The sequence below is a fragment of the Chionomys nivalis genome, chromosome 6 (genome assembly GCF_950005125.1).
Source record: "Chionomys nivalis chromosome 6, mChiNiv1.1, whole genome shotgun sequence".
In the NCBI taxonomy this organism is placed as follows: Eukaryota; Metazoa; Chordata; class Mammalia; order Rodentia; family Cricetidae; genus Chionomys; species Chionomys nivalis.
This window is the reverse complement of record NC_080091.1, coordinates 10,766,162-10,791,827: the sequence shown is the minus strand read 5'-3', so window position 1 is coordinate 10,791,827 and position 25,666 is coordinate 10,766,162. Positions and strand designations below refer to the sequence as shown.

General features: G+C 54.5%; 3 protein-coding genes across 3 annotated transcripts; 2 read left to right on the top strand and 1 right to left on the bottom strand.

Moving 5' to 3' along the window:
* The first annotated feature begins 592 nt into the window (after positions 1 to 592).
* Positions 593 to 9,903, top strand: Stap2 (signal transducing adaptor family member 2). The gene is made up of 13 exons (XM_057771455.1): positions 593 to 3,281; positions 4,788 to 4,859; positions 5,011 to 5,133; positions 6,281 to 6,337; positions 7,132 to 7,232; positions 7,528 to 7,662; positions 7,983 to 8,052; positions 8,123 to 8,225; positions 8,327 to 8,392; positions 9,047 to 9,220; positions 9,295 to 9,387; positions 9,463 to 9,531; positions 9,631 to 9,903. Exons 1-13 carry the CDS (start codon positions 3,180 to 3,182, stop codon positions 9,762 to 9,764), a joined length of 1,299 nt encoding a protein of 432 aa, XP_057627438.1. The 5' UTR covers positions 593 to 3,179; the 3' UTR covers positions 9,765 to 9,903.
* A 356-nt stretch (positions 9,904 to 10,259) lies between these two features.
* Positions 10,260 to 19,683, bottom strand: Fsd1 (fibronectin type III and SPRY domain containing 1). Its single transcript, XM_057771880.1, has 13 exons — positions 19,529 to 19,683; positions 18,391 to 18,486; positions 17,983 to 18,114; positions 17,442 to 17,543; positions 16,122 to 16,144; positions 15,824 to 15,945; positions 15,071 to 15,280; positions 12,951 to 13,049; positions 11,567 to 11,726; positions 11,206 to 11,285; positions 10,824 to 11,075; positions 10,640 to 10,728; positions 10,260 to 10,494 (listed from the first exon to the last, which is right to left on the bottom strand). Exons 1-13 carry the CDS (start codon positions 19,541 to 19,543, stop codon positions 10,384 to 10,386), a joined length of 1,491 nt encoding a protein of 496 aa, XP_057627863.1. The 5' UTR covers positions 19,544 to 19,683; the 3' UTR covers positions 10,260 to 10,383.
* A 1,804-nt stretch (positions 19,684 to 21,487) lies between these two features.
* Positions 21,488 to 25,290, top strand: Tmigd2 (transmembrane and immunoglobulin domain containing 2). Its single transcript, XM_057771688.1, has 4 exons — positions 21,488 to 21,530; positions 22,869 to 23,228; positions 24,524 to 24,569; positions 25,059 to 25,290. The coding sequence occupies exons 1-4, from the start codon at positions 21,488 to 21,490 to the stop codon at positions 25,288 to 25,290; spliced, it is 681 nt and encodes a 226-aa protein (XP_057627671.1).
* The last annotated feature ends 376 nt before the right edge of the window (positions 25,291 to 25,666 follow it).

Below are 25,666 nucleotides of genomic sequence, written 5' to 3'. Positions count from 1 at the left end.
ACACTGCCTTCAGGGGCTACAGAGGCCACCAACTACCAGGTTGCAGCCTTGAGCCCTGGGCGCAGTAGCGGTTCAGTCTACTAGAAAGAAGTGGGAATCCGAGGTCTCCAGCCTGCCCTCGCGCGGGAGAGGAAGTGCGGGGAAACTGAGACCCGATGGTGCTGGTGACCTGGAGGAAAAAACTGACACCCAGGACCCCCACATTTAGGGGATTACACGCCCCACCTGAGGCCCCCGCCTGCTGGGTTGCATCTCGGGGCTAGGGCGCACCCGCCCCTACGCAGCGATGAGGGAAACTGAGACCCGCGGCCAGCGCGCTAGATAGACTCGGCCCTTGGTGATTGGGAGCTGGGGAGAACCAGCTTTGTAAGAAATGTAGGGCCGCGGTGGGAAGGCTCGCTGCAGGTGGGTCGAAAGTCCTGGGTCAGGCTCTGCTTCAGTATCTATAGTGTTAACTCAGCAATCTACAGCCGTCACGTCATCCAATCACCAGGTGGCCCCAGCATCCAATTAACTACAAGGGATGGTTTCCATCCAGCCAATCGGCGCCTAGGTGGAGTCAGGGGCGGGAAGGGGCGGGTTTTGCTGACCGCGCGCGCGAGGCCCAAAGCCTTTGTTCCCCTCCGGTCAGAAACCTTTACCCCCCAACCCCGGGAGGTCGGAAAATCTGGGAAGGGGACCAAGCAGAGTGGCAGGTGGGATTGTCCCACTGGGGAAAGTGAACACAGGACGCTCTGGAAGGGTCTAAGGAAAGAGAATCCTTCTTTCCCCTAGCCGGATCACCAGACTCCAGCTCCGCAGAGACCAGGCTAGCCTCAGTTCACCTCCCCTCCCTGTGCTCAATAAGCAGGTCTAACCACCTCCTGGCAGGCAAAGCCTTGAGTGAGGGAGGGTCCATGTTCTGGACACTGGCCATCTTCATGGGACACCATGCACTTCATCCTCATCCCGTTTATCTTCTGCCCAGCCTGGTCCTAGAGGGATCTTTCTATACCGTAACTACATCTCACCCCTCACCACAACAGCCCACGGCTCCCTAGTCATTTTTCTTTTCCTTCCTCTGTTCTTTCAAGTTCTGAGATAGGATCTCATAAGTGGCCTCGAACTCAGTATGTAGCCCAGGTTAGCCTCACACTTGCAGTAATCCTCCTGCCTCAGCCTCCCTTGTGCTGAAATCACAGGTTTGCATTGCCACACCCGGCTCCCCTGTGGCCTTAGACAATTTGAAGCAACCACTGTGTCTTGACAGTGTATGAAAAAGTCCTCTAAAGATAACAGTGGACAGTTGGACAGTTGGCGACGCTGCCCATAGCAACTATCTATGGTCCCCATCGCTACCCTTTATTACCCGTGTAAAGTCCAGGTGCTAGGGCCAAGGACTGCGGGAAATGAATGCATAAACTGTTCTGGCTTTCTTTTTTGAAAACAGCATAAGCTACTTACAGAACTGGACTCAAGTTACTATGTAACTAAGACCGCCCTTAAACAGGTGATGCTCTGGCCTTTGTCTCCCAACTTTCGGGAAGACGGCAGTGTGCCACCATGCCTGGCTGAAATTTTAGTTATATACTGATTGCGTGCACAGGAATTGATCTTAGAGCCTTGTATTTGAAGGAGTCAGGTAGTAGAGCCCCTGCCTGGAATTCCCCAGTGAGGGATTGGGGGTATGGCCAGGGTGGAGCCCAACTCAGAATACCCAGTGTGGGACTGGGGGCGTGGTCAGGGTGGAGCCCCGCCTAGAATCCCCCTGTGAAGGGCTGGGGGCGTGGTCAGGGTGGAGCATTGGCCTAGAATCGCCCCGGGAAGGCCTGGGCGCGACTCCGTGGTACAGTGTTCACCTAGCAGGCCCAAAGGTCCTGGTTTGCATCTGCAGCAAAAGGAAGGAAACAGTGAGAGAACAGCGGGAGAGAAATGTCTGCTTGTTATAATCCTTCAGACCGGCAGTGAGAGTCACGCCTGCTGGTCCACACCCGTCATTATAGCCCTTGAGAGGCTGAGACACAAAGAGCTGGAGCTAAATGTCAGCTAAGGGGGCTGGAGAGATGGCTCAGCAGTTAGCAGCCCTTCCAAAGGTCCTGAGTTCAATTCCCAGCAACCACATGGTAGCTCACAACTGTATGGAATGGGATCAGATTCCATCTTCTGCTGTACATGAAGACAGAGATCTCAAACATAAAACAAATAAGTAAATAAATCTTTTTTTTTTTAAAAGTCATCTTGAGGCCAGGCAGTGGTGGCGCACGCCTTTAATCCCAGCACTTGGGAGGCAGAGGCAGAGGCAGGCAGATCTCTGTGAGTTGGAGGCCAGCTTGGTCTACAGAGTGAGTTCCAGGACAGGCTCCAAAGCTACAGAGAAACCCTGTCTTGAAAAGCCAAAAAAATTAAAAGTCAGCTTGGGTTGTGTATCTAGACAACAAACAACCAAACCAGAAAAACTCAGAATGTGGATACTAGTCATGCATCTAGGAAGTGGAGTAAGGAGGCTCAGGAGTTCAAGGTCATCCTCAGTTCTGTAGTTGGGGCCAGCCTGGGCTATGTGACTTTGGCTCAAACAAGGCAAACGAGAGAAAACTAAAACCAATAACTAACGTGCTTAGCTGTAAGTCTGATGAAGGGTAATCAGAACACACGGGCTGGGAATGATTGCAGTTGGCGACCTGTCTCAGCGAGGAAGGGAACGTGCCACCAAGCCTGATGACCTGCATTTAGTCCGCAGGAGCCACATGATGCAAGGAGAAAATCCACTCCTTCGAGCTCTGACCTCCACACACATACACACAGTGAATGTAATAAAAAGTTAAACTGATCTAAGCTGAGAAAGTCCCCTCCCCGCCTGACCCCTGGCTAAAGACTTGTCTTGCAGATGTATGTCTGGTGATCCAGGAACGTGGGCGCTACACTCAGCGACTTCCCAGGCATTCCAGATCTTGCTGTGATGTGCCTGCGGTACGCTTCTGTTTTCCCTGTGATCACGTCCCAGCCACCTTCCTCAACACAGTCCCTTCGCTTGGGACAGGAGCCCAGAGCTGCCGGGATTTCCCCAGGATCCAGCCCCCGCCCAGCCCTGCCAGGGAGGGAGGTGACGGCTGACTGAGTTGAGGAAACTCCCCAGGAACCTGTTTATTCGCTTCCTGGCCGGGCTGGGGTTCCTACTGGAAGGACGGGGACCTGGGCTGGACATGGCCTCGGCCCTGAGCCCACCCAAGGGCCCCAAGCCCAAAGGCGTGCCACCTTCACACTACTATGAGAGCTTCCTAGAGAAAAAGGGACCCTGTGACCAGGTATGGAGGGTGGGAAGCCTGCCCGGCAGTGCTGAGCTGCCTCGGGAATCCACACAGCCTGACAGAGGGTCTGGCAGGGGGTGGTTGATGGTGAGAGGAGCCTGGTGGAGCAAGGCACAAGCTGCCGGCTGTGGAAAGCTCTGGCTATCTGTCCGTCTCTGTGTCTCTTTCCACATTCTGTCCTTCGATTACATGTCTCTCTGCCTGCCTGTCCATCTGTCTGTCTACCTTCCTGCCTGGCTGCCCTACTGCCTAGCTGTTGGTCTCTTGATCTGTCCAGCTGCTGTTTCAATCTTTCTGCCTGTCTCTCTTTCCATTCTCTGCATAGAAACAAGACTAGAGACTTCCTCCAGGGAATTAGGTCTCCTTTGATTCCTGGGCCTCCTCCCCCTCCCAGCTCAGAAGTAACCCCATGAACTTGAGGTTCTGGACTAAGGTCACGGCAGGTGGCACGTGAACTGTCAAATCAAAGCAACCGAGAGGGTTGTTCTGAGGCAGGTTTTCAGGATTATGACCCCAAAAGGCTTGAAACTTGAAGAAATCCTCCTGCCTCAGCTTTTCAAGTGTTGGGTAACGGTGTGCTCTGCCACCATACCCAGCCCATATGTATTTCTGCTGGATGCACCCCTCTGTTTTCCCTGAATACTGCTCAGACTATGTCTCTTGGTTCCTCTTGTCCACATCCCATATGTATTCAGATAAACCACAACAAGCAAGTTCTTTACATCATGCACTCAAATGATGGACAGATGGGTGGGTGGGTGGATGGATGGATGGGTGGGTGGGTGGATGGATGGATGGATGGATGGATGGATAGATGAGTGGGTGGGTGGATGGATGGGTGCCTGGATAGGTGAGTTGGTAGGTGGATATGTGAGTAGATAGATGTGTGTATACATGTAAAACCATTAATCCAGTTAAGTCAGCTTACTCCACAGCACACATCTGTTCACATTGTGGGGTGCCTTGTCTCTCTATCCCATAGGAATCCCCTTGTTTTCGTCTTTATTAAATGCTGTTGATGGAGCCCAGACTCACTCCCACGTGAGACAAATGCCACTAGCTGTGCCGCAGACCATAGTCTTGGATGAGAAGAGATGCCTAGGCTGGACAATGGGCAGGGAAGACCTCAGTGAACATGTACTTTTACGGGCTGGGACTCAGTGCATTCTCTGCTCACCCAGGGTGATGGAGTCCTAGGTTCCATCACCAGTATGACAGAAACTGGCTTTGGCGGTACACGCCCCTGACCCCAGCTCAGAAGGTGGAGACAGGAGGACCAAGAGTTCAAGGTCATCTAGGCTAGATAAAACTAGGTAGCTAAGTTACTTAATTAAATGACTGAATGAATGAATGAAATATAACCTTTACTGAAAACAGGAGCTTTGTAGTGAGAAGGATCCACAGGCACAAGAACAGCCACTTCAAACCTGCAGCAGGAGGGAGTATATTGGGCACACACAACTTTGCCCCCTGGGTCCTTTCTCCTTTCTTCTCTGTCCCCAGGATTACAGGAAGTTCTGGGCAGGCCTCCAGGGTTTAGCCATCTGCTTCTACAACAGTAATCGGGACTTTCAGGTGAGAGCAGGGGTGTGGGCTCAGGGCCTGATGAATGAATGAATACCTAGGTGGGTGGACATCTGAGATTACACCACGGGGGAGGGCATCATCCTGGGGACTGAGAGAGCCATAGGCCTGGTGCTCACACTCTCGTGTTCCTCTGGGCCAGGCCCTGGAGAAGCTGGACCTGAGGCTGTTTTCAAAGATCAAAGATGAGTCTCCTTGGGGAAGCTCAAGGGATACCAGCCCTCACTTCAGCCTGGTACTCCGGGACCAGGAGGTCAAATTCAAGGTATGTCAGGAGAAAGGAGAGACCCCTCCATTGAGTCCAGCATTCAGAATAAAAATACAGAGTCAGCTGCGTAGTGGTGGTGCACACCTGTAGTCCCAGCACTTGGGAGGCAGAGACAGGCAAATCTCTGTGAGTTCGAGACCAGCTTGGTCTACAGAGAAAGTTCCAGCACAGGCTCCAAAACTACAGAAAAACCCTGTCTTAAAAAACAAACAAACAAACAAACAAACAAAAAAGGGTGCTGGAGAGATGGCTCAGTGGTTAAGAGCACTGGCTGCTCTTCCAGAGGTCCTGAGTTCAATTCCCAGCAACCACATGATGGTTCACAACTATCTGTAATGAGATCTGGTGCCCTCTTCTGTACTGCAGGCAGATATGTGGACAGAACACTATATAGATAATAAGTATATAAATCTTTAAAAAAACAAACCAAAACAAAACAAAACAAAAAACCAAAGGAGTCACATGAAGTGTCTTACTCTGAGTTCCTCACATTCTACAAGTCCCTGGACCTTCCGTGGCTTGAGATGCCTTTGAAAGAGGCTGGTCAGCATGGGATACAGCTGTGCAAAGCCCCCCCCCCCACCAGGGAACACAGCTGGGGCAGAAGGGGCCCTTAACCCACTTTCCGAAGGAACACATCCTTCCTCCTCCTCCTCCTCCTCCTCCTCCTCCTCCTCCTCCTCCTCCTCCTCCTCCTCCTCCTCCTCCTCCTCCTCCTTCTTCTTCTTCTTCTTCTTCTTCTTCTTCTTTTGGTTTTTTGAGACAAGGTTTCTCTGTGGTTTTGGAGCCTGTCCTGGAACTAGCTCTTGTAGACCAGGCTGGTCTCCAACTCACAGAGATCCGCCTGCCTCTGCCTCCCGAGTGCTGGGATTAAAGGCGTGCGCCCCCAACACCCAGCCACATCCATCTTCTTTAACATAACTCTTTTTTTAAAAAAGATTTATTTATTTATTATGTATACAACATTCTGCCTCGATGTATGCCCGCACGCCAGAGAAGGGTGCCAGATCTCAGTACAGATGGTTCTGAGCCACCATGTGGTTGCTGGGAATTGAACTCAAGACCTCTGGAAGAGCAGCCAGTGCTCTTAACCTCTGAGCCATCTCTCCAGCCCTTTAACATAACTCTTTCCCCCCCTCTTTAGGTGGAGAGCCTGGAGTCTCGTGAGATGTGGAAAGGATTTATCTTGACTGTGGTGGAGGTGAGTGAGTCTACTTCTCTATTAGCTGTTGTTGTTTGGTTTTGTTGTTGTTTATGCTTTCTCAGACAGGGTTTCTCTGTGTAGCCCCGGCTGACCTGGAACTAGCTCTGTAGACCAGGCTGACCTCCAACTCAGAGATCCGCCTGCCTCTGCCTCCTGAGTGCTGGGATCAGAGGCGTGCGCCACCACTGCCCAGCTAGTTTTATTTTTTTTTAATTATTTTATTTTTAGATACTTTGTCTGTGAGTGTGCAAGTGCGTGTGTGCGTGTGTGTGTGCGTGTGTGTGTGTGTGCAGTGCCCATAGAGGCCAGAAGAGGGTCTCGGATCTCTAGAACAGGAGTTACAGGAGTTTGCGAGCTAACCAAGTAGTGGGTCTTGGGACGGAGCTCCAGTTCTATTTTTGAAACAGGGTCTCGGGTAGCCCAGGTTGGCCTGCAACTCTCTCTGTAGCCAAGGATGACCTTGAACTCCTGTCTTCCCACCTCTGCCTCTCTCCTGAGTTCTGGGGCGGGAGACCAACAGAGGTACATTACCGCAGAGTTTAAAACCACATTTTTCTCTTTGGCTCCTGGTTAGGCCTAAGAGTTGCCCAGCACTCGGAGCGAGGTTCTAGTACCTTCCGAGTCCACCTTAGCATCTGTTTGGGGGTGGGGAGTGTCCTGCATTTGTATGCTGTGGGGTGCCTGGTAGCGATGGGCCCAGAGACACTCCTTCCTGGCTCCAGTAGCTGGCCTGACTTTACTTTTTCTTTTCGGTACCCACCTATGTGTTCTCGGCCTGGATCATCCTTCAGCTCCATGTCCCGTCTAACCTGACCCTGCTGCCCGGACATCTGTACATGATGGCCGAGGTTCTGGACAAAGAGAAGGCGAGGCGAGCAGCTGAGGTGCCCTGGTGAGTCCTGACCGCCCATAGGGTGCACAAGTTCCAGGCTCCAGGGAGGAGGCAGGACCTGGGCGGGGCCTGTGTTTCTGGGGGCGGGGCTGTGATCTAGGAGGGGCCGTATTCAAGAGTGGCGGGGCAGTGCCTCCCTTTGGAAGGGGTGGTGCCTGGGTCTAGTTGAGGAGGCTGGGCCTCTGGGAGGGCGGGGTCTGTGTCTCGGGGCGGGGCCTGGGTGGAGCCGCCGATCCCCTGAGGTCCAAGCTTGCCTGCAGGACTCTTAGCATCTCTCTCGTGTGCGCTCGCTCAGGTGTTTCCTGCAGGTGAGCCGGCTGGAGGCGCAGCTGCTCCTGGAGCGCTACCCCGAGTGCGGAAACCTGCTGCTGAGGCCTGGAGGGGACGGCAAAGACGGTGTGTCTGTCACTACCCGGCAGATACTCAACGGGTGAGCATGTGGGGCTCTGAGCCCAGGGTGGGCAGATTCACCTGGGTGCGGGGCGGTCAGAGCTGGGGGCTTGGTAGCCAGAGGATGCTGGGAAAGTGGAATCAGGCCGGGGCTAGGACACTCTCTGGGGAAGGGTGTGAGGCTATGACTAGGGGGCGGGGTCATGCCTAGGGACGGGGTCTCCTGAAGTGTGGTCATAACTGGGCAGGCTTAGGATCGGGACAACGACTAAAGGCGCGGTCCTGGCGTGGGTCTCATAGGCGCATGGTCTCCTGGGGTGGGAAGTGTGGCATCCCAGCTAGCCAGTTGCGACTCTGCAGGTCTCCAGTGGTCAAGCACTACAAGGTGAAGAGGGAGGGTCCCATGTATGTGATCGACGTGGAAGACCCGGTGAGCTTTGGGGTGTCCTGGGTTCTGGGATCCTTCCCCTTTCCTGCATGACCGCCGTCTCTCTCCCCAGCTTTCCTGTCCCTCACTGGATGCTGTGGTCAACTATTTCGTGACATACACGAAGAGGGCATTGGTACCCTTCCTGATGGAGGAGGACTATGAGAAGGTTCTAGGTGTGTGATGTGGGGCAGCCAGGCTTGGACGGGGGCACGCTGTGGAACGCTAGCTCCGGGCCTCCACGCTGCCTCCAGACTGCCTGCTCTCTCTGTTCCAGGCTTCGTGGACTCAGATCGGGAGAACGGCGAGAGTGTATGGGCTGTGTCCTCCTCCCGGGATTCAGGTAACTCCCCTTCCCCATGATCCCTGCAGCCCAAAGGTTCTCTTTCTTCGTTTTGTTTTTTGAGACTTGGTTTCTTTGTATAGCCCTGGGTATCCTGGAACTCGTTCTGTAGAACCTGCTTCTTCTTCCCCAGTGCTGTGGCTGATTGTTGAGATAGGGTCTCACTCTATAGATGTAGCTAACCTTGAACTCAAGAGAGCCATCTGCCTCTGCCTCCTGAGTGCTGGAACTAATGGCACAGCTCCAAAGGATTTTATTAATAGGGATGGGTAAAGCGGAGGATCAGCCACCTCGGAGAGACCTGGGGAAGGATCTGGGCAGGGAGTGGATGTGGGTCTCCTTTACCAAGTGAGAGGAAGAGACAGCATGCTTTGCAGAGGTCTGAGGGGATTGTAGCATGGTCCTCAAGCCCAGCCCTGAGCCACACGTACACACACACTGTTCCCCGCCGAGTGCGTGCACATCAGAGGCTCATACATGCCTCTGTATACACATATACACACATGCATGTATCTGTGTACCTGTCTGAAGCCACAATCCCACATGCATCCCAATTTGCAGTCACATTGTGATCGACAGATGAGCACATGGGGATACTTATCTCTGCAGTATACCCTAGGAGTTTGTACCCTGACAGTGACTGTTTCCCATCAGGCCCTGCCCCCCTTGCTAATGTCTCGAAGCCACTCCCACCTGTGCCTGTGTCTGTGTCCAGTCAGGAGGACAGGCTACCTCTACTACCTCCCCTGCCTCAGCTACCGGACCAGGATGAGAACTATGTGACCCCCATTGAAGATTCCCCGGCAGTTGAGTACGTGAATCAAGACGGTAAGCCAGGCGGCAGACACCGGAGCTGGGAGGAACGGTTGTTGGTGACACCCTGTGACATCTCTCTCTTGCAGTGTCTTCCTCTAGTCATCCAGTCCCCTCAAAGCCCAAGAAGCCAGCAAAGCTCCCAGCAAAACCCCCAAAGCCACCGATCGAGCCCAAACCAGGTAGGGCTCCGACCCCCCGACTTCTCCTTTCCTTGGTGACAGGTGGTCTTAGATCTCCGCTTCATCTTTCTGCAGACCTCAAAGCGACCACCAGTGTCTGGCCCAGGAAGCCAGTGTCACCCCAGGATCCCTTCCTTCTGACAAGTAAGGAGACTCTGGGGGCCTGGATGCATGGTAGGCAGGTCCTGGGTGGGGAGCACAGTCCAGGGTGCTCTAGCTGAAGTCTGGGTTCCCACCCACCAGAGCTGGGGGACATCACGGCCGAGCTGGAAGAGAAACTGCAGAAGAGGAGAGCACTGGAACACTCATCTAGGCCCCCAGGGACCAGCGAGCTATCTCAGGACACAACAGTCCTCCACCACCTCTGTCCTCACTGAGGGGACTGGACATGCCCAGCACGGTGAAGAATCCTGTCCTCCATACAGTGAAGCAGGGAAGAGCCCTGGGAGACCTGAGGCTAGCCTGAGCCATAAAGTGATTTCCACGGCAGCCTTGGCTAGAGTGAGGCCTTGTTTAATAAAGCAAAAAACAAGAACTTAATGTGACTGCAAGGTTTGTGTCTAGCATGGCCTCTAAGATTGGGGTTTGTTGAGTACTGGTCCCAAGCCGGCACGCCTGACACCAATCCACAAGAAAAGCCTGTTTCACAGCTAAGAAATGCAAGGTACCCCGTCTCTAAGAACCAGCACAGTAGGTGGGCAGTGGTGGCGCACACCTTTAATCCCAGCACTCGGGAGGCAGAGGCAGGTGGATCTCTGTGAGTTCGAGGCCAGCCTGTTCTATAAGAGCTAGTTCCAGGACAGGCTCCAAAGCTACAGAGAAACCCTGTCTCGAAAAACCAAAAATGAACCAGCACAGTAGTGTGGCTAGTGTTTTATCTTTATTATGAAGTGAGGTGGTGAGGGGACTCTGACCCCCCATTCCAGAGTTAAGGCTCCAAGCAGCAGGTAGGTGGAGATGCCGGCTGAAGTGCCCCGGCTGGCAGGTGGCCCCGGCCTAGGTGAGGCTGGTGTTGGAGCTGCTGGTGGCACTACCCCGCTTCTGTAGGCAGCGCACAGCGCTGGGGACCTGCAGGCCTGTGGTCACCTGGAAGCTTCCACACCACACCTGGGGAGAGTGAGAAACAGGGAGGCTCAGCCAGGACATGGCACTCGGAGACAGGCCCAGCATCCTCCACCTGGGCCCTCCTCCTCCTACCCCTCACATCCCCTTCCCCTCAGCCCACCCCCTCCCACCGCAGCCAGTGGCTCACAGTGAAAGCTGGAAGCAGGGGCTGTGTGAACTTGGCCTTGAAGGTGTGCAGGAGCTGTTTGGTGCGGGCATTGTAGAAAGACAGGAGGCCTGGGGTGAGGGGGGCAGGGGGACAGGTGTCAGGACAGGGGTGAGGACCGGGGAGGAGCTGGGGCATTGGGACCGAGGAAGGAAAGTGGTTGCACCTTGGTGGAAGTCGCAGTGGACGCCCAGGCAATCGGGCACAGGGCTGTCCAGCACTTTGATCTTGTTGGCGTGCTTGGCGGTGAAGCTGGCCTGCAGCCAGTTGTTGGCATGCAGACACCAGGACGCGGCTGTCTTGCCCAGCTGCTCAAAACGGCCCAGGCTGCGGTAGGCTACACCCAGGCCAAAGGCCTTGCTGTCTGGTTCGAAGCGCACCTCCCAGTAGTGCTCCCCACCGTCAATCAGCGTGTCCCCTGAGGCACAGGGAGGGGGTAGGATGGAGCCAAGGCTGCACACCTTCTATGCCCACATCCCCCAGGCACTGTGTGTTCCTGCTCACATTCTGCCGCCAGCTCCCCAGGTCCCTTCATCTCCCATCCTTACCCAGCACCGTGTAAGACTCAGCTGTGAAGCGGTCCCGTCCCCCACGACCTGAAGACATCCTCTTGGGAGATGGAGTCCCTCTGTGGATAGCAGAGAAGCTCAGCTTAGGTTTCACCTTTCCCTGGTCCGTGCCAGCCCTTGTAAATGTGCCCGCCATTCTCCTCAGCTGGAAGATGCCTAACCAACTGAGCTAACTGGGCAGATGCTGCAAAAAACCCTCCTATTCCTCTACCAGAACCCTTGCTATCATCCACTCTTCTACAAGGGAAGCTGTCATACCCCCAGGCTCCTCCCTCCACCCCGGTCCTGACAAAACTGGCCAGGGTGAGGTGAGACTCAGGGGCCAGGGGACATGGGCTACCTGGCTGGGGAATTGACAGGGGACGCTGTCCGGCCCTTGCCCTCTTTCTCTCGAGCCTTGATGTCTTGGACCTTCCCACCCATGGCGTCCCACTCGACGGAGAGGTCCTCCACTCGCAGGTTCTGGTGAGATGTGGACCCGTCCAGGCGGAACATGAATGCTGGGGCCAGGGAGACGAGTGGGGGGGTCACAGAGATGGGAAACCCAGATAGACACAGAGACAAGACAGGCAGCTTAGGGAGACGGACAGGAGGGGCGGTACAGGGAGACGCAGGACAGGAAGGTTGGGGGAGCTGACCAAGAGTCAGAGGTACCAGGTGAAAGGGCTGTAATCTGTCTCTGGGGTCGAAAGCCGTTTTCAAGCTGATCTCTCTGCCTGTGCTTCCACTAAGGGCTGACCCCAGAGAAAGAACATGGCTAGAGGAGCTTCTGAAGACGGTATACAAGAGTCACTGTGGGAGACTACAGATTCAGTTTTATGACTATGTTCTGTCCCCGACTCTACAGAGGACAGGAGGGAGGGACAGAGAGAGTCAGGAAGACTACCTCATTCATCCACACTTGCAGTGCCAGCTCCTGGGAGGCCTAGGCTGGGGGACTGTGACTTCCAGCCCAGCCCGGGCTATTCGTGAGACCCTGATTCCCAGCACCCACGCGGTACCTTGCGACTCTAACCCCAGCTCTCTGCCTGCTCTCCCTGCCCTCCATGGGCACTGTGCAGCTGTACTGTATGGACATACATGCAGAAAAATTCATGAAATAGCCACTTAAAAGATTTTAACTGGCTGTGCTGTGCTGGCCTGTCTAATCTCAACACTGGGGAGGCAGAGGCAGGCGGATCTGTGAGTTCAAGGCCAGCCTGGTCTACAGAGCAAGTTCCAGGACAGGCTCCAAAGCTACAGAGAAACCCTGTCTCAAAACAAAAACAAAAATTAACTGAAGGCAGGTGGGCCCTAAGGTGAGCTGCCACAAGACTCCCTGGGTCCTAATTCCTAGAGACCATGTTAAAAACAAGGTATACACATTGGTGACATCTGTAACCCAGCCCAGGGCAGGCAGGGCAGGCAGGGCTCAGGCCAGCCAGGTAGACATGCCTGAGAAATGATCCTGATGATGGTTTGTACAAGCACAAACCCCTACGTGTGCACACACACATAAATACATGTAAAATAAAACTGAAGCCACAGATCACCCTTATAAATAGAAATAAAAAAGTTCAGAAGAGTCCAGGATATAAGACAAGAGACAGCCGCTGCAGACTAAGGGTAAGCTCCCTGGCAGCCAGAGCAACAAGGGTCACATCACCCCATTCCAAGACCCAGGGTTCCCAGGATAACAGGATGGGTGGGAGATACCGAGTCAGGAAGGGGTGGAAGTCAGTCACCTGGCGTCTCTAAGGTCACCGGTTCAGAGAATTCACCAGCCACCGCCTTGTTACAAGCCTTCACACGGAAGTTCATGTATTTCATGTCAAACTTGAGACCTAGGAGGGAAGAGAGGATGTAAGATCGCAAGGCCCCCCGACCCAGTCTGCCAGTCTATCTGTGTCTCGTCTAAGATTTAATTTTATGTATATGGGTCTTGTGCCCACCTGTGTGTCTGTGCACCACCTGTGTGCAGTGTCTGTGGAGGCAAGAAAGGGGCATCTGGTCCCCTGGAGCTGGAGTTACAGGCGGTCATGAGCCATCGTGTGGGTACTGGGAACCGAATCCGGATCCTCTGCAAGAGCAGCCGGTGTTCTAACCACTGAGCTACCCCTCAGGCTCCTTGGTTACCAGTGCTGATGTGGGCCTGCCTGCTCCACCCTTGTTTCCTGTCCGTGGCCTCTCTGCTCATCCATCCAGGTAATGCCTTCTTCCACTCAGGGTACCAAGCCCCATGCCCAGCCTGGTCTTATGTGTCTATCAGCCTCCTATTGGTTCCCCGGTTGCTACGGCAAACTAGCCACCACCTGTTCTGTGCGCCAGAACCTTCCATTGCTCACTGAGAGCTCAGGTCCGGAACACAAGCCCCATCTGACTTATTTGGCTTTGAAACAGGGTCTCACTGTACAGCCCAGGCTGGCCTCAAACTCAGAGATCCGCCTGCCTCTGCCTCCCTAGTGCTGGGATTAAAGACGTTCATAACCACCTCCCCATTTCTGTTTTTTCTTGTTTTTCTTTTTTTATTCTGTATATTTTTTAAACTTACTTATTTATTATGTATACAATATTCTGTCTGCATGACAGAAGAGGGAAGCTGATCGAATTACAGATGGTTGTGAGCCACTATATGGTTGCTGGGAATTATAAACTCAGGTCCTCTGGAAGAGCAGCCAGTGCTCCTAACCTCTGAGCCATCTCTCCAGCCCTGTTTCCTTTTTATATGACAGGTCTCACGTAGTCCAGGCTGGCCTTGAACTCCTGATCCTCCTGCCTTCACCTCCCCAGTGCTGAAAAGACGGATGTGCACCAACTGGGGGTAGAACCCATGGCTTCCTCCCTGCCGGATGAGCACTCCGGCCCCCGAGCCAGGCCTCCCCTTCACTTCTTTGGTCTAGAGTTGAACTATCGCTATTCCACAAGCTGCCGCCGGTGGGGAGACAGGAGCCCTCACTGTGCCTGTGTGTCTGTGATTATCCCCAGATAAAAGGCACAATGAAGCCAGTAAGAGGAAGAGAGGTCTGGGGTATGAATATCGGGACCTATGAGAAAAAGGGTAGGTTTGTTTTGATTTCTGTAGAGAGGAAATTTGATTTTTGTACCAGGTTCTGGGGCTCTGGCACTGGCTGGCATGGCCATCCCCCTGCAATTAGCATGTTCATTATTAACCATGAATGCTAATTACAGATAACTAGCAGGCTGGTGATTATAGACCGAGAACTGAGAGTTAGGGAGGAAAATCAGGGGTTCCCAGCTCTTTGTGAACTCATTAGGGCCCTGACGACTGATTCCTGCCTCCTGAGCCGCCTCCTCCCCGCCACGTGGATGCCTACATGGTAGACAGTCAGACAGCCTAGCTAACCGTGAGCTCTGGGTGAGGAGACACTGAGGGCGATGGCCAACACTGGCACACACACAGCTAGAAAGAAGAGCCAGCAGCTGGACGGTAGAGCTATGGAGAAGGTAAGAGGGGCATTCCTCCCGTGCCTGTTTCCTCTGCTTTCAAACGGCTTTGAGAAACCAGTGCTTCATACGGGACAAACCTATCCACCATGCCTTCTGTTCTGCTGATGGCTCTGATGGGCTAGCTCCACCAGCCTGATCTCAGACTCCAGGAGTTGCAGGAAGCCAGGAGTAGCAATACACCTTGGGTTGCTGGGGCAATGGAGCCAGGAAGGGGGTGGGCAGCTAAGCTGCGCTGGGACAGCTCCTCAAATGCAAGTGCTCCCTTTCTTGCCTCGGTGTGTTCCCTCTACCTACAGATGAGAGTGCTCCTTCACCTGTCAGGGACCGCTTCCTCTCCTGCCTGGGAGTGCTCCCTCACCTGTCCATCCATGCCCACCACTGAGGGGTGCTCCCCCACCTGTCAAGGTGTGCTCAGTGTGCCGTAGGCCCTCGACGACCATCCAGGGGTGATCCTCCTTGAGGCGGGGTGGACCCTCGAAATTGGTCTTGCGGTACTCCAGCACGTAGTGGTCAATCTTGCTGTCCTCGTCGGGCATGCGCCACACCAGCGTCACGCAGTTATCGGCCACCAGGGACTCCGCCAGGTCAATGATGGGGGCACTTGGCACTACCAGGGCCCAGGAAGAAGGTCAGTGTCTGAGTCCCTAGAGGGACTGGGGTCTCCTGGGGTCAGGGTTGAGCTCTCTCTGTTCCTTCCAGGTTATTACCATTTGATGCTTTTCCAGAATTTCCTACAAACTGGGGGTGTGGCTTTTTTGGGGACTTCACCCCACAGTAGCCCACCATAAACCTCCTGGGCCTTAGGAGGTGAGGTCTCCTGGGATCTCCAGGGCAGGGCTTTCCCAGGCCACCAGGAGCCAAACTACAGACACAGGTATCCACATACCCAATGTATGCATGGTTGGGGCTTGGCTAGGGCCCACCCCAAAGACAACCCTGGCCAGTGTGAGGGCCTGTGACCCACCCCTGCATGGGCGGACTTGACTAGGCCCCAACCTCTGTGTGTCTCTTCCTGTTTCCACACCAGTCCCATATATGAGTGTGTGTGTGTGGGGGGGGTTGTGGGTTGTGTGACTTCCACGCTGTGTGTGTACGGCCCATTCTCTGTCCCTCCCGGAGTCTTGGACCCCCAGACAGGTCCCCATCTCACCAGGCAGGAACTTAAGGGTCTGTAGCATTTGCCGTTCCTGCGCGAAGTCCACCATGAGGTGACTCATATTGTCACTGACCTTGGCTTTGAGCGACAATCGGAAGGCAGGGGCCATGGTCACACTGCAGGAAGGGAGGTAGGAGCGATCCAATGGCAGCTTTGTAGCAGAGGGGCCAGGCTGGGACATCCGGGGACCCCAGTTCTGTTTTCCTGTGCAGTGCTCAGGGGCCTGGCCTCCCCCAGTGGGTGTCCCCATACAGGCAGGACTCTGGGACAGGGACCTGACTCAGCGTCTTACCCATCTTTGATTTGCTTGGCGGCCTAGAAAAGAACAAAGCAGAAATCAAAGGTCTGTGCCACTCTATAGCAGTGAGACTGAGGCACGGCAAAGATCTGCCTCCTTCCAGGCTGTGTGTCAAAGGGACAGCGAGTCCCACCCCAGTCCCCTCTCTGTGCCCAGCCTACACAGCAGGCACGCTTACTTATTTCTAGCTTTAAAACGACATTTATTCCATGTGTGCACATGTGTATGGAGGTCAAAGGACCACCTTCTCTCCGCCCACCATGTGGGGTCGGGGATTGAACTCTCAGGCTGTCAGGCTTGGCTGCAAGCCCCTTTACCCCCAGAGCCACCTCGCCAGCTCGAGTCAGCACATTTAAGAAACCAAAATATAGACTGCCCGGCTTAAGACAAATCTGAGAAAAAGATAACGGATGTTCCACAAAGCAAAAGCTCATGCTGAGAAAGACTGACACACTCGCCACTGGGTGGAATGAAATCACACTGTTTACTCTCTGAGTCAAATTGTTTTGCTCTTTGTGACAGGGTTTCATTTAGCCCAGGCTGGCCTGGAACTCACTGCACAGCTGAGGCTGACTTGCACCGTCCTCCCAATCGCTAGGGTGACAGGTACACACCACCACACCTGGCCTATATGGTGTGGGGGAGATGGGACCCAGGGCCTGGTGCATGCTGGGTAAGCACTCTACCCACAATGCACCTCCCTGAGAAGCCTCAGAGACACATTTATGTTGTGTGCCTCATGGCACTATCTAAAATAAAATGACTGAGAGTTGGCAAGAGGCTTGGCGAGTAAGACGCGCTTGCTGACAGACCTGATTCGCGTGCGAGGAGGGTGGGACCGCTGTGGGCTGTGCACACTCCTCCCACACACAAATAAATACGTGTGATAAAAACGAACAAAACTAACTGGGCAGTGGTGGTGCACGCCTTTTATCCCAGTACTCTGGAGGCAGAGGCAGGCGGATGGATCTCTGTGAGTTCTAGGCCAGCCTGGTCTACAGAGTGAGTTCCAGGACAGCCAGGGCTACACAGAGAAACCCTGTCTCAAAAACACAAAACAAGGGGCTGGAGAGATGGCTCAGTAGTTAAGAGCATTGCCTGCTCTTCCAAAGGTCCTGAGTTCAATTCCCAGCAACCACATGGTGGCTCACAACCATTTGTAATGAGGTCTGGTGCCCTCTTCTGCACATGCAGACAAAACATTGTATACATAATAAATAAATAAATATTTAAAAACACACACACACACACAAAACAAAACTGTACACAGAGCATTGACACGGGGACCCTATGGGTCCTCTCACGGACACCCACCTGAGGGAAATCCTCGCTGTCTGCGGCCTGCAGGGTCTGGTTGGCTGTCTCCAGGAGCTCCTCAGAGCTCTCCAGGGCCCGAGTGCAGGCGGCTAGCTGGTTCTGTGGGTAGCGAGCCACGGGGACAGATTCCTCAACCACCACAAACCCACCCAGAGCTCTGCTTTCCGCAGGACCCACAGCCTAAGAGGGCTCCAGGTGGGAAGAGCAGACTGGAGCCTTGAGTGCTGGCCGAGCCAGATGGGGCTGGATTCACACCTGAGTCCCTCAGGCCCCTTGGTAATCACAAGTGGGAAGGTGGGATCTTGAGAAGTGAGGGTGAAGTTGGGTTCAATGTGAGAGACGCCAGCCTGGAGCTGCTGAGTCCAGGGGAGTCATGGGAGGTGTCTGAGTGGGAGTGTTACCATGGTTCTGGGGGGGACCAGTGGAAAGAACTGGGCAATCACAAGGAGGTGGTGGTGCCAGAAGGGTCAGGAAGGAACCAGGGGCTCTGGAGGGAGGGAGGGAGGGAGTGGGTGGGTACACGCTCACACGCTCACACCTGCAGCTCGTAGGTGCGGCTGGCCCTGTCCTGCTTGATCTTCATCAGCATGGATTCCTTCAGCTCTTCGAGCACTGACGTGAGGGACTGGAACTCAGCTTCCAAGTCCTCCTGCACCTTGGCTGAGTTTGCCTGCATGGGAAGAGGCCACCATGAGCCGGGTGCAGTGACACATGCCTTTAATCCCAGCACTCAGAAGGCAGAGGCAGGTGGATCTCTGTGAGTTCGAGGCCAACCTGGTCTGCTCAGTGAGTTCCAGGACAGCCGGGGCTACACAGAGCAACCCTGTCTCCAGGGGGAAAAAGCGAGGGCCGTATAGATGGGAAACTGCATTGAAGCATGGGAGATGCCTCCGGCCTCTCTCTGCATCCCTCCACCCGAGCCTGCAGAACTGATCGCTCCACTCACCTCTACATTCAGCAGCATCTGCTTCAGGGAATAGATGAAGGTCTGCGTCTCCTCGTTCTTCACGGCCAGGGTGGTGATGATTTTTCTCAGTGCTTCCTGAGGAACAGAGGAACATGCCAGCGGGCTGGCTGAGTGCGCCCCCCCAGGCGTGCAGGTCTGGGGTGAGGCTGGAGCATTCCCATCGCAGAGAAGGAATCTCAGGGATGGACCCTTGTTATGTGGTCTGAGCACTGAGCTGATGTGGGCTTGGTTTGACGGTGTGTGCACTTGTGTGTGTGCATGCACACGTGTGTGGACGCCAGGTATCAATGCCAGTTATCTTCCTCTCTCGTTCTCCACCTATTATCTGAGGGATGGTCTCTCACTGAACCTGGGCTAGACTAACTGCCATCAAGTCCCCAGGGATCCTCCTGTGTCCCCGTCCCCAGGGATGGGGTTACAGTGCATGCAGCTGTACTAACTTCTTACGTGGACACTGGGGACTTGAACTCAGGTCCGTATGCTTGCACAGCACTTTACTCACTGAGTCACTTCCCAGGGTCTCACTGTGTAGCCCAGGCTAACCTGGAACTCACATCAACCTCTTGCCTCCCGAGGCTGGGATAACAGGCGTGAACCACTAACACCCCAGGCCAATATCTGCATCTTGAAAGTTGAAGGTGAGCTGCAATGAGAGGGTAGCCTGGGCAAGGTAAGTTCCAGAGTCCAACTGGGCTAGCCTGGGGTAAAGGACTATATGGAGAAACAAATTTCTCCTGGGTGAGGTGCGATAGGCATGGGTCAGGATAGCCTGGGAAGTGGATGGAATTCACCTGGGCAGCCCGAAGGTCTCACTTGTGAAGAGTGGGGCTTGGAGAGGGGATCCCCAGAGCAAGTGGCGGACGAGGGCTCCTGCTCCCGGCTCCCATCCAGGGTGGGGGGCTGGGCACTGCAGGCTGGGGGCAGTGACCTGTGGAGTGGGTGGAGTGGGGACCCAGCTAATCCCAGGCTAGGATGATGAGAAGCCGAGTTGGGGGGTGGGTTAGTTGGGGGTTGCATGTTAACCCGAGCCGCTGTGCGGGCCCGTGAGGGGGAGGGGCGCTGCGGCATCACCTGGTCCCCTACCCGTGCCCGCTCCGCGCATCCCTCCCGGTCCTACCCTCTGGTCCTCCATAGCTGCAGCCCTGGGTCGCCCCGACCCTGCCTCAGGGTCCCCCTCAGCTGGTTCTCCAAACACTCTAGCCTCCGTGGCCGCAGCCGGCAACCAATTAGCCCTCCGCGCCCTCGCCGCCTCCGCCGCCGCGCCCCTGGTCAGCGCTCCATCACTGAATGCATTACGCATGCTCCCGCGACGGGAGCTGCTGGGAAATGTAGTTCGGAGCTGGGACTCGCTCTCCTCCAGAGCCTGGGTATCAGAGCCTGTGATACCAGGAGGGATGAGAGAGCTACCAGGCAGAAGTCAGGTTATCTGGCTTTGACCTCAGGTCCTGTCTTGTGACCTCGGGACCACCCCTTATTCACTCCCACACCATCAGCATTTGCTACTCAAATTGGTACCCAAACTGCTCTGAGAACTGTCATTGCTTGCTTGCACAACCAACCAGCGTTCAGCATTATGGTCACACAGTGAACAAGCTCCTATACTTTCCACAAAGCTCCAGATTATAACTAACCCCCTCCCCCCACCGGAAACCTCTCTACCAGCCCTTGACTTCGGGGCTAGACATGTTTGTTATGTTCACCTCGCCCCATTGTCAACCGGGGCCTTGGACACCCTAGGGTCTTTTAAACACAACCTTTCTGCGCAGGGCAGCGCCCTCCTTGCGGTTCAGAACAATTCCAGGAAGCACCCAGTGAGATAGTAGGTCATCCAGTGGTTTGGTCTGAGACTCTGAACTACCACACTGACCACTGACCCCAGAGGGGCCCTGAGGCTGGGGACTGATGGCTAAAAACTCCTGTCCTGACTTTGCCTAGGCCTTGGAGAGGTACCAGAAACTGTAAGAGACAGAACTGGCCTCAACAGGCTGAGCCAGCTTCGTTTGCCCACACAGGGGTCCCAACCTCCCACGGGGTTAGTTGACAGTAGATGGGCTTGGGTCCACCAGGAAGTCACCAATGTCCTGTGGTTGGACTGAGAACAGGGGTCTGGTTTTTGCTACCAGAGCAGGTCTGTCTGTCTGTCTGTCTGTCTGTCTGTCTCTCTCTCTCTTTCTCTCTCTCTGTAGCCCAGATCTGGGCCTCGAACTCACAGAGATTCCCCCTGCCTCTGCCTCTGGGGATGAAAGGCGTGTGCCACCACACCTGCCACCCAATGCCTGTGATAAACCAAAGTCATTTGCCCAGCCGTGGTGGCGCACGTCTTTAATCCTGGCACTCCTGAGGCAGAGGCAGGTGGATCTCTGTGAGTTCAAGGCCAGCCTGATCTACAGAGCTAATTCCAGGACAGGCTCCAAAGCTACAGAGAAACCCTGTCTCAGAAAAAAACAAAACAAAAAACAAAGTCATCACAGAAATCCTCTAACAGGGCCTGTGCCTGAGCCCGTGTGAGGCCTGGGCCTCATGCTCAGCCCTGTAACAAGGGAAGGACTTAGGGACCCAGGAGCTGAGGCAGAGGAATCTTACTGTATTGACTAATTTTTGAGAAGTGTCACGTTGCCCAGTCTGGTCTCAGGCTCCCTGTGTAGCCAAGGTTGCCCTTGAACCTTGATTCTCCTGCCTCCACCTCTCCCTCTCTGGTTTGTCCAGGGCTTGCGCAGGGCGAGTGCAGGGCTCACTGAGCCCGGGGCCCTCCTCGTCCAGCCCTTCTTCCGCTGTTCCTCTCTGCTATGCTCCTCGTCCTCTGTAGTGTCTTCCAAGAGATCTGCACTCTCACGAACGCAGTCTCTACACCCACAGAAGGATGGGATGCGGATTCCCTTTCTGATGGAGAATGCTTTGGGGGAAACTGGACCCCTTTCTCCTTCAGCCTGAAGCACAGGATGTCTGCCTGCCCTCTTTGTTTCCCCACCCCCAATGTCACCGCAGCAGGGGTGGGTGGACTCTGACAGGAAGAGTGTGTGTGGGGGCTGGGTGACCCCAGAGCAACAGGGCGAGCCTGGGGCCTGAGGGTTGAGGGATGGAGTCTCCGGGCTGGGCATTCATCCTACTGCAGTTCTGGGGTGAGTACTTGGGGGTCCCCACCTGTGCACTCCCTCTTTCTGTCCAGCCCACTTCAGCTGCCTGGTCCCCCATCAGAACCACCCTGAACTGGATGCTTGGGCCCTTATGGCCTCTTCAGAGGAACCGAAACCAAACCATGACCCAATCACCAGCCTGCGAGGCCCGGAACCCTGGCCTCTGGCCCCCATACTCTTTTGTTCCTTTGAGACAGGATCTTGCCATGGGGAGGGGGTCAGGTTCCCACTATGTAGCCCAGGCTGGCCTGGAACTCAGAGACATGCCTGCTTATGCCTCTGGAGAGTTGGGATTAAAGATGTGCATCACCGTGTTCCATAGGGATTAAAAAAAAGTATATATCTGGTGTGTGTGTGTGTCTGTGTCTGTGTGTGTGTGCAGGGGTCCCCAGAGGCCAGAGGTGTGGGATCTCCTGAAGCCATCTCCAGCACCCTCTCCTTCCCTTTACCTTGTGGGCTATGGGGTATGGAACTCATGTCCTAGGGTTTGTCAGCAAGTGCCTTTACCTGCTGAGTCAGCGCATTGCCCCTATGTTGGTTATGTGTGTGTATGTGTGTGTTCATGTCTGTGTGTATGCATGTCTATGTGCATGTCTGTATGTATTTGTGTATGCATGCCCATGTGTATGTACGTATAACTGTCTGTGAGAGTATGTAAGTGAATTTGTGAGTGTATGTGTATGTATCTGTGTGTATGTTTGTGCATGTATGTGTGTATGTGTGTACATGTATCTGTGACTGTGCATATGTGTGTGTGAGTGACTGTGTGTATGTATCTGAGTGTGTATGTATGTGTCTGTGCATGTGTGTGTGTATGCATGTCTATGTGTGTATATATATTTGTGTGTATGTGTATGTATGTGTGTCTCTCTGTGTGTGTATGTATGGGTGTATGTGTGTACAGAGGCCCAGTGTTCTCCCCCAGACTCTTCCTCTATCTCCACTGATTTTTCTGAAATTCGGTCTCTCTCTCTCTCTCTTTTTTTTTTTTGGTTTTTCAAGACAGGGTTTCTCTGTAGCTTTAGAGCCTGTCCTGGAACTCGCTCTTGTAGATCAGGCTGACCTCGAACTCAAAGAGATCCACCTGCCTCTGCCTCCCAAGTGCTGGGATTAAAGGCGTGCGCCACCACAGCCTGGCTGAGATTCGGTCTCTTGTGGCTTGCTTGTGGGAGTAGCTGACAGAGAACTCATGGGGCCTCCAGGCTCTGCCTCCCCAGTGCAGGGTGACACCACCATTCTCCGTCTTCTCCAGGGGTTCTAGGGACTCGAACTCAAGCCCTCACGGGGCTTGCTAGATTTGGGTAAGACTCATATCCTTCCCAGGCCTGCAGGAAGCTGTCAGCCTGAGCGTGCAGCAGTGGCCCCTTTTGGTGAGGGTGATGCAAGGCGATGAGATGTGGCTGTCCTGTGGCGTGAATCAGAGTCAGGCCTGGGAGAGGCTGCGTGTGGAGTGGATCCGGGACAAGGCCGTTCTCTGCCACCTGCTCATCTCGAATGGTAACCTCAGCACAGCGGGCTGTGGGTCTCGGGGACAGCTGTCCTGGCAGTCACTTACAAACTTTAGCCTGCGACTGGACCACCTGAGCCTCAACGACAGCGGTGACTACGTGTGCCGGGCCACCCTGGAGATCCCCAAGTTGCAAAAGGCCGAGGGCAATGGGACCAAGGTCCTGGTAGAGGCAGGTATGACCGGGGATGAAGAGGCGTGTGAGTGGGGAAGGCTCTAGAATCCCCGGACTCCTGAATCTCGGGTCCTGTCTGAGTGTAAAATGGCTCACAGCACACTTGCGACACTAACACGTGGAAAACTGAGGCAGGAGAATAACAGAATCAAAGCTAGTTTGGATTCCATAGCAGCTTGTTGAGGCAGGAGGGTCAGGAGTTCAAGGCCAGCCTGGACTACGTGAGATCCCGTCTCAAAAAGCTGTGTGAGACGCTGGGGAGGCAGCTCAGTGGTTAGAGCACCGGTTGCTCTTGCTGAGGATTAGGGTTCTGTTCTCAGTACACAGGGTGGCTCACAACCACTGTTGCTCCAGCTCCAGAGGACCCTACGGCCCCCTTCTGGCCACTGTTGGTACTGCATGCACACGTAAAAATAGGCATTTAAAAAAAGATGGCATATAAATATATATAGAAGAGCCAGGTGTGAAGGCACTCTCCTGTCTTCCCAATTCAGGGGAGCGAGCTTCAGTGGGATGTGGTGACGCTTGTCTGTTATCCTCCTGCCCACGGGAAACTGTGGCAGAAAGACGGCCAAGAGCTCAGCACCAGCCTGGCCTTCACTGTCTCACACAGAACAAAGGAAACCACACTGTGTTTAGCTTGGCTGCCACAGCAGGGCCTGGTGGGACCCCAGTAGCCTTGGGCTGGTACCCACTCGGTGGTTCCTGCCAGTCTGTGTTGTTCTAGACCCCGTTTGCCGGGATGGAGTGCCTGGTGTGTTTTCCTCAGCTAGCAGGGACATGTCGCCATTGCAGGGGCTCATCACCACCAGCCTGAGGAGTGGCCAATTAACACGCTGTAGGGGTGGGGAGCAGCTGCACCCAGCTGGCTTCTCTACCACCAACAGCCCCCCGGGACCCCTGCTCACGTCAACACCTGCAAGAGGAGAGTTTGGAGTTTGGGGATGATGCATCTTCCTAAGTCATAAGATCTCCACTTCTGATTGCGGTTCTATAGTTATGTAGACCTGGCCTCCCGCCCTGCATGTTCATACACCGGCTACATGGCTTGGGGCTTGAGTTTTGTCTCCGTCACCGGTCCTGCCATGTACTGTTCTGGGCTCTCCTGTCTTGGCAGGGTGAATTGAGAGTGTTGGCGTGTAGCGTGCTTTGTCCTAAGATTTGGGATTTGGATGAGAGGTAGAGTGAGGAGCTGGGGACAGAAGTCATTTGGAGGAGGCAGAATCTCAGGAATAATTTGGAGGGGACCCCTAGTTCTCAGTTACATGGTTATGCTTATGCGCTTATTCTCAGAAGAGGATCCTGAGGTTCTGCCTAAATCGCAGAGCAGAACGGGCAGCTTCTGCAGGTGTCTGGGCTCCACAGTGGTCATCCTCCTGAGACAGGTACCTCTCCCTTGCAGGTGACCTCCAGCTGAAGAAGACCTCTTCAGGTAAGCCCCTCCCCTCCCCCCACTTGCCCCGCCCTGCGTGCCCCTCCCCCACAGACAATCCTCTCTGTCTCCCCACCCAGGGCTCCTGTTGATGCTTCTGGTGGCTGGGGGTGTGGTGGCAGCCTTGGTGGTACTGGGTGCTGTGCTGTGGGGTCTCAGCAGGTGTCGCCGTGAGGACTCAGGTGAGAGCACCTGTCCAGGTGAGTCTCACCTCACGGGAGCTGAAGGCATCTCAGTACATGGCAGATGTCGGAACTGCAGCACCCTGCCAAGAGAGCTGAGGGTGGGGATGGGGGTGGAGAGGAGGCTGCATAGTAGGGAAGGTTGGTCCCTTGCCTGTGCCAAGACGGCTATGGCCACTTTAAATTTACTGTCGCTTTTTGATTTATGTCATCGGCCCCCAGGAAATTCTTTCTACAGCAATGTCCTCTACCGGCCCCGGGACATCCCACACAGGCCTCAGGCTCGGCCTAAGAAGAAGGATACAGGCAGTGAACAGGTTATATATTCCACTGCCTTCCCCAAACCTGCTCCACGCCAGCAACTTCCGGTCTCCAAACCCAGCCCCAGGCCCAGGCCTGGCTACCCCATCTCGGTGCACTGTGCAGCTTCCGCAAGTCGTAGGAAGTAGGGAAAGGCCACATGCCGAGAGGAATCCTCGAAGTCAAAGAAGCGTTGGAGACCCTTGAGAACCCAAAATGGACCTGGACAAGAGCTATTTGAGGGCGTCACTGTTTTTATAAAGGGAGGGAGCGTCCAATAGCTAGAGGCTGAGATCAATGATGTTACCCAAGAGCTGCCAATAAAGGATTCTTTAAGTAGTGTGCACGGAACCCAGGGCCTCAACCATGCTAGACAAGTGTTTTGTTCGTGAACCACACCCCCACCCTCACTGGGGGATTCTAGGCGGGGCTCCACCATGACCACGCCCCCAGCCCCTCGCTGGGGGAGTATAGGCGGGGCTCCACCGTGACCACGCCCCATCCCTTCTCTGGGGGGTCTAGGCG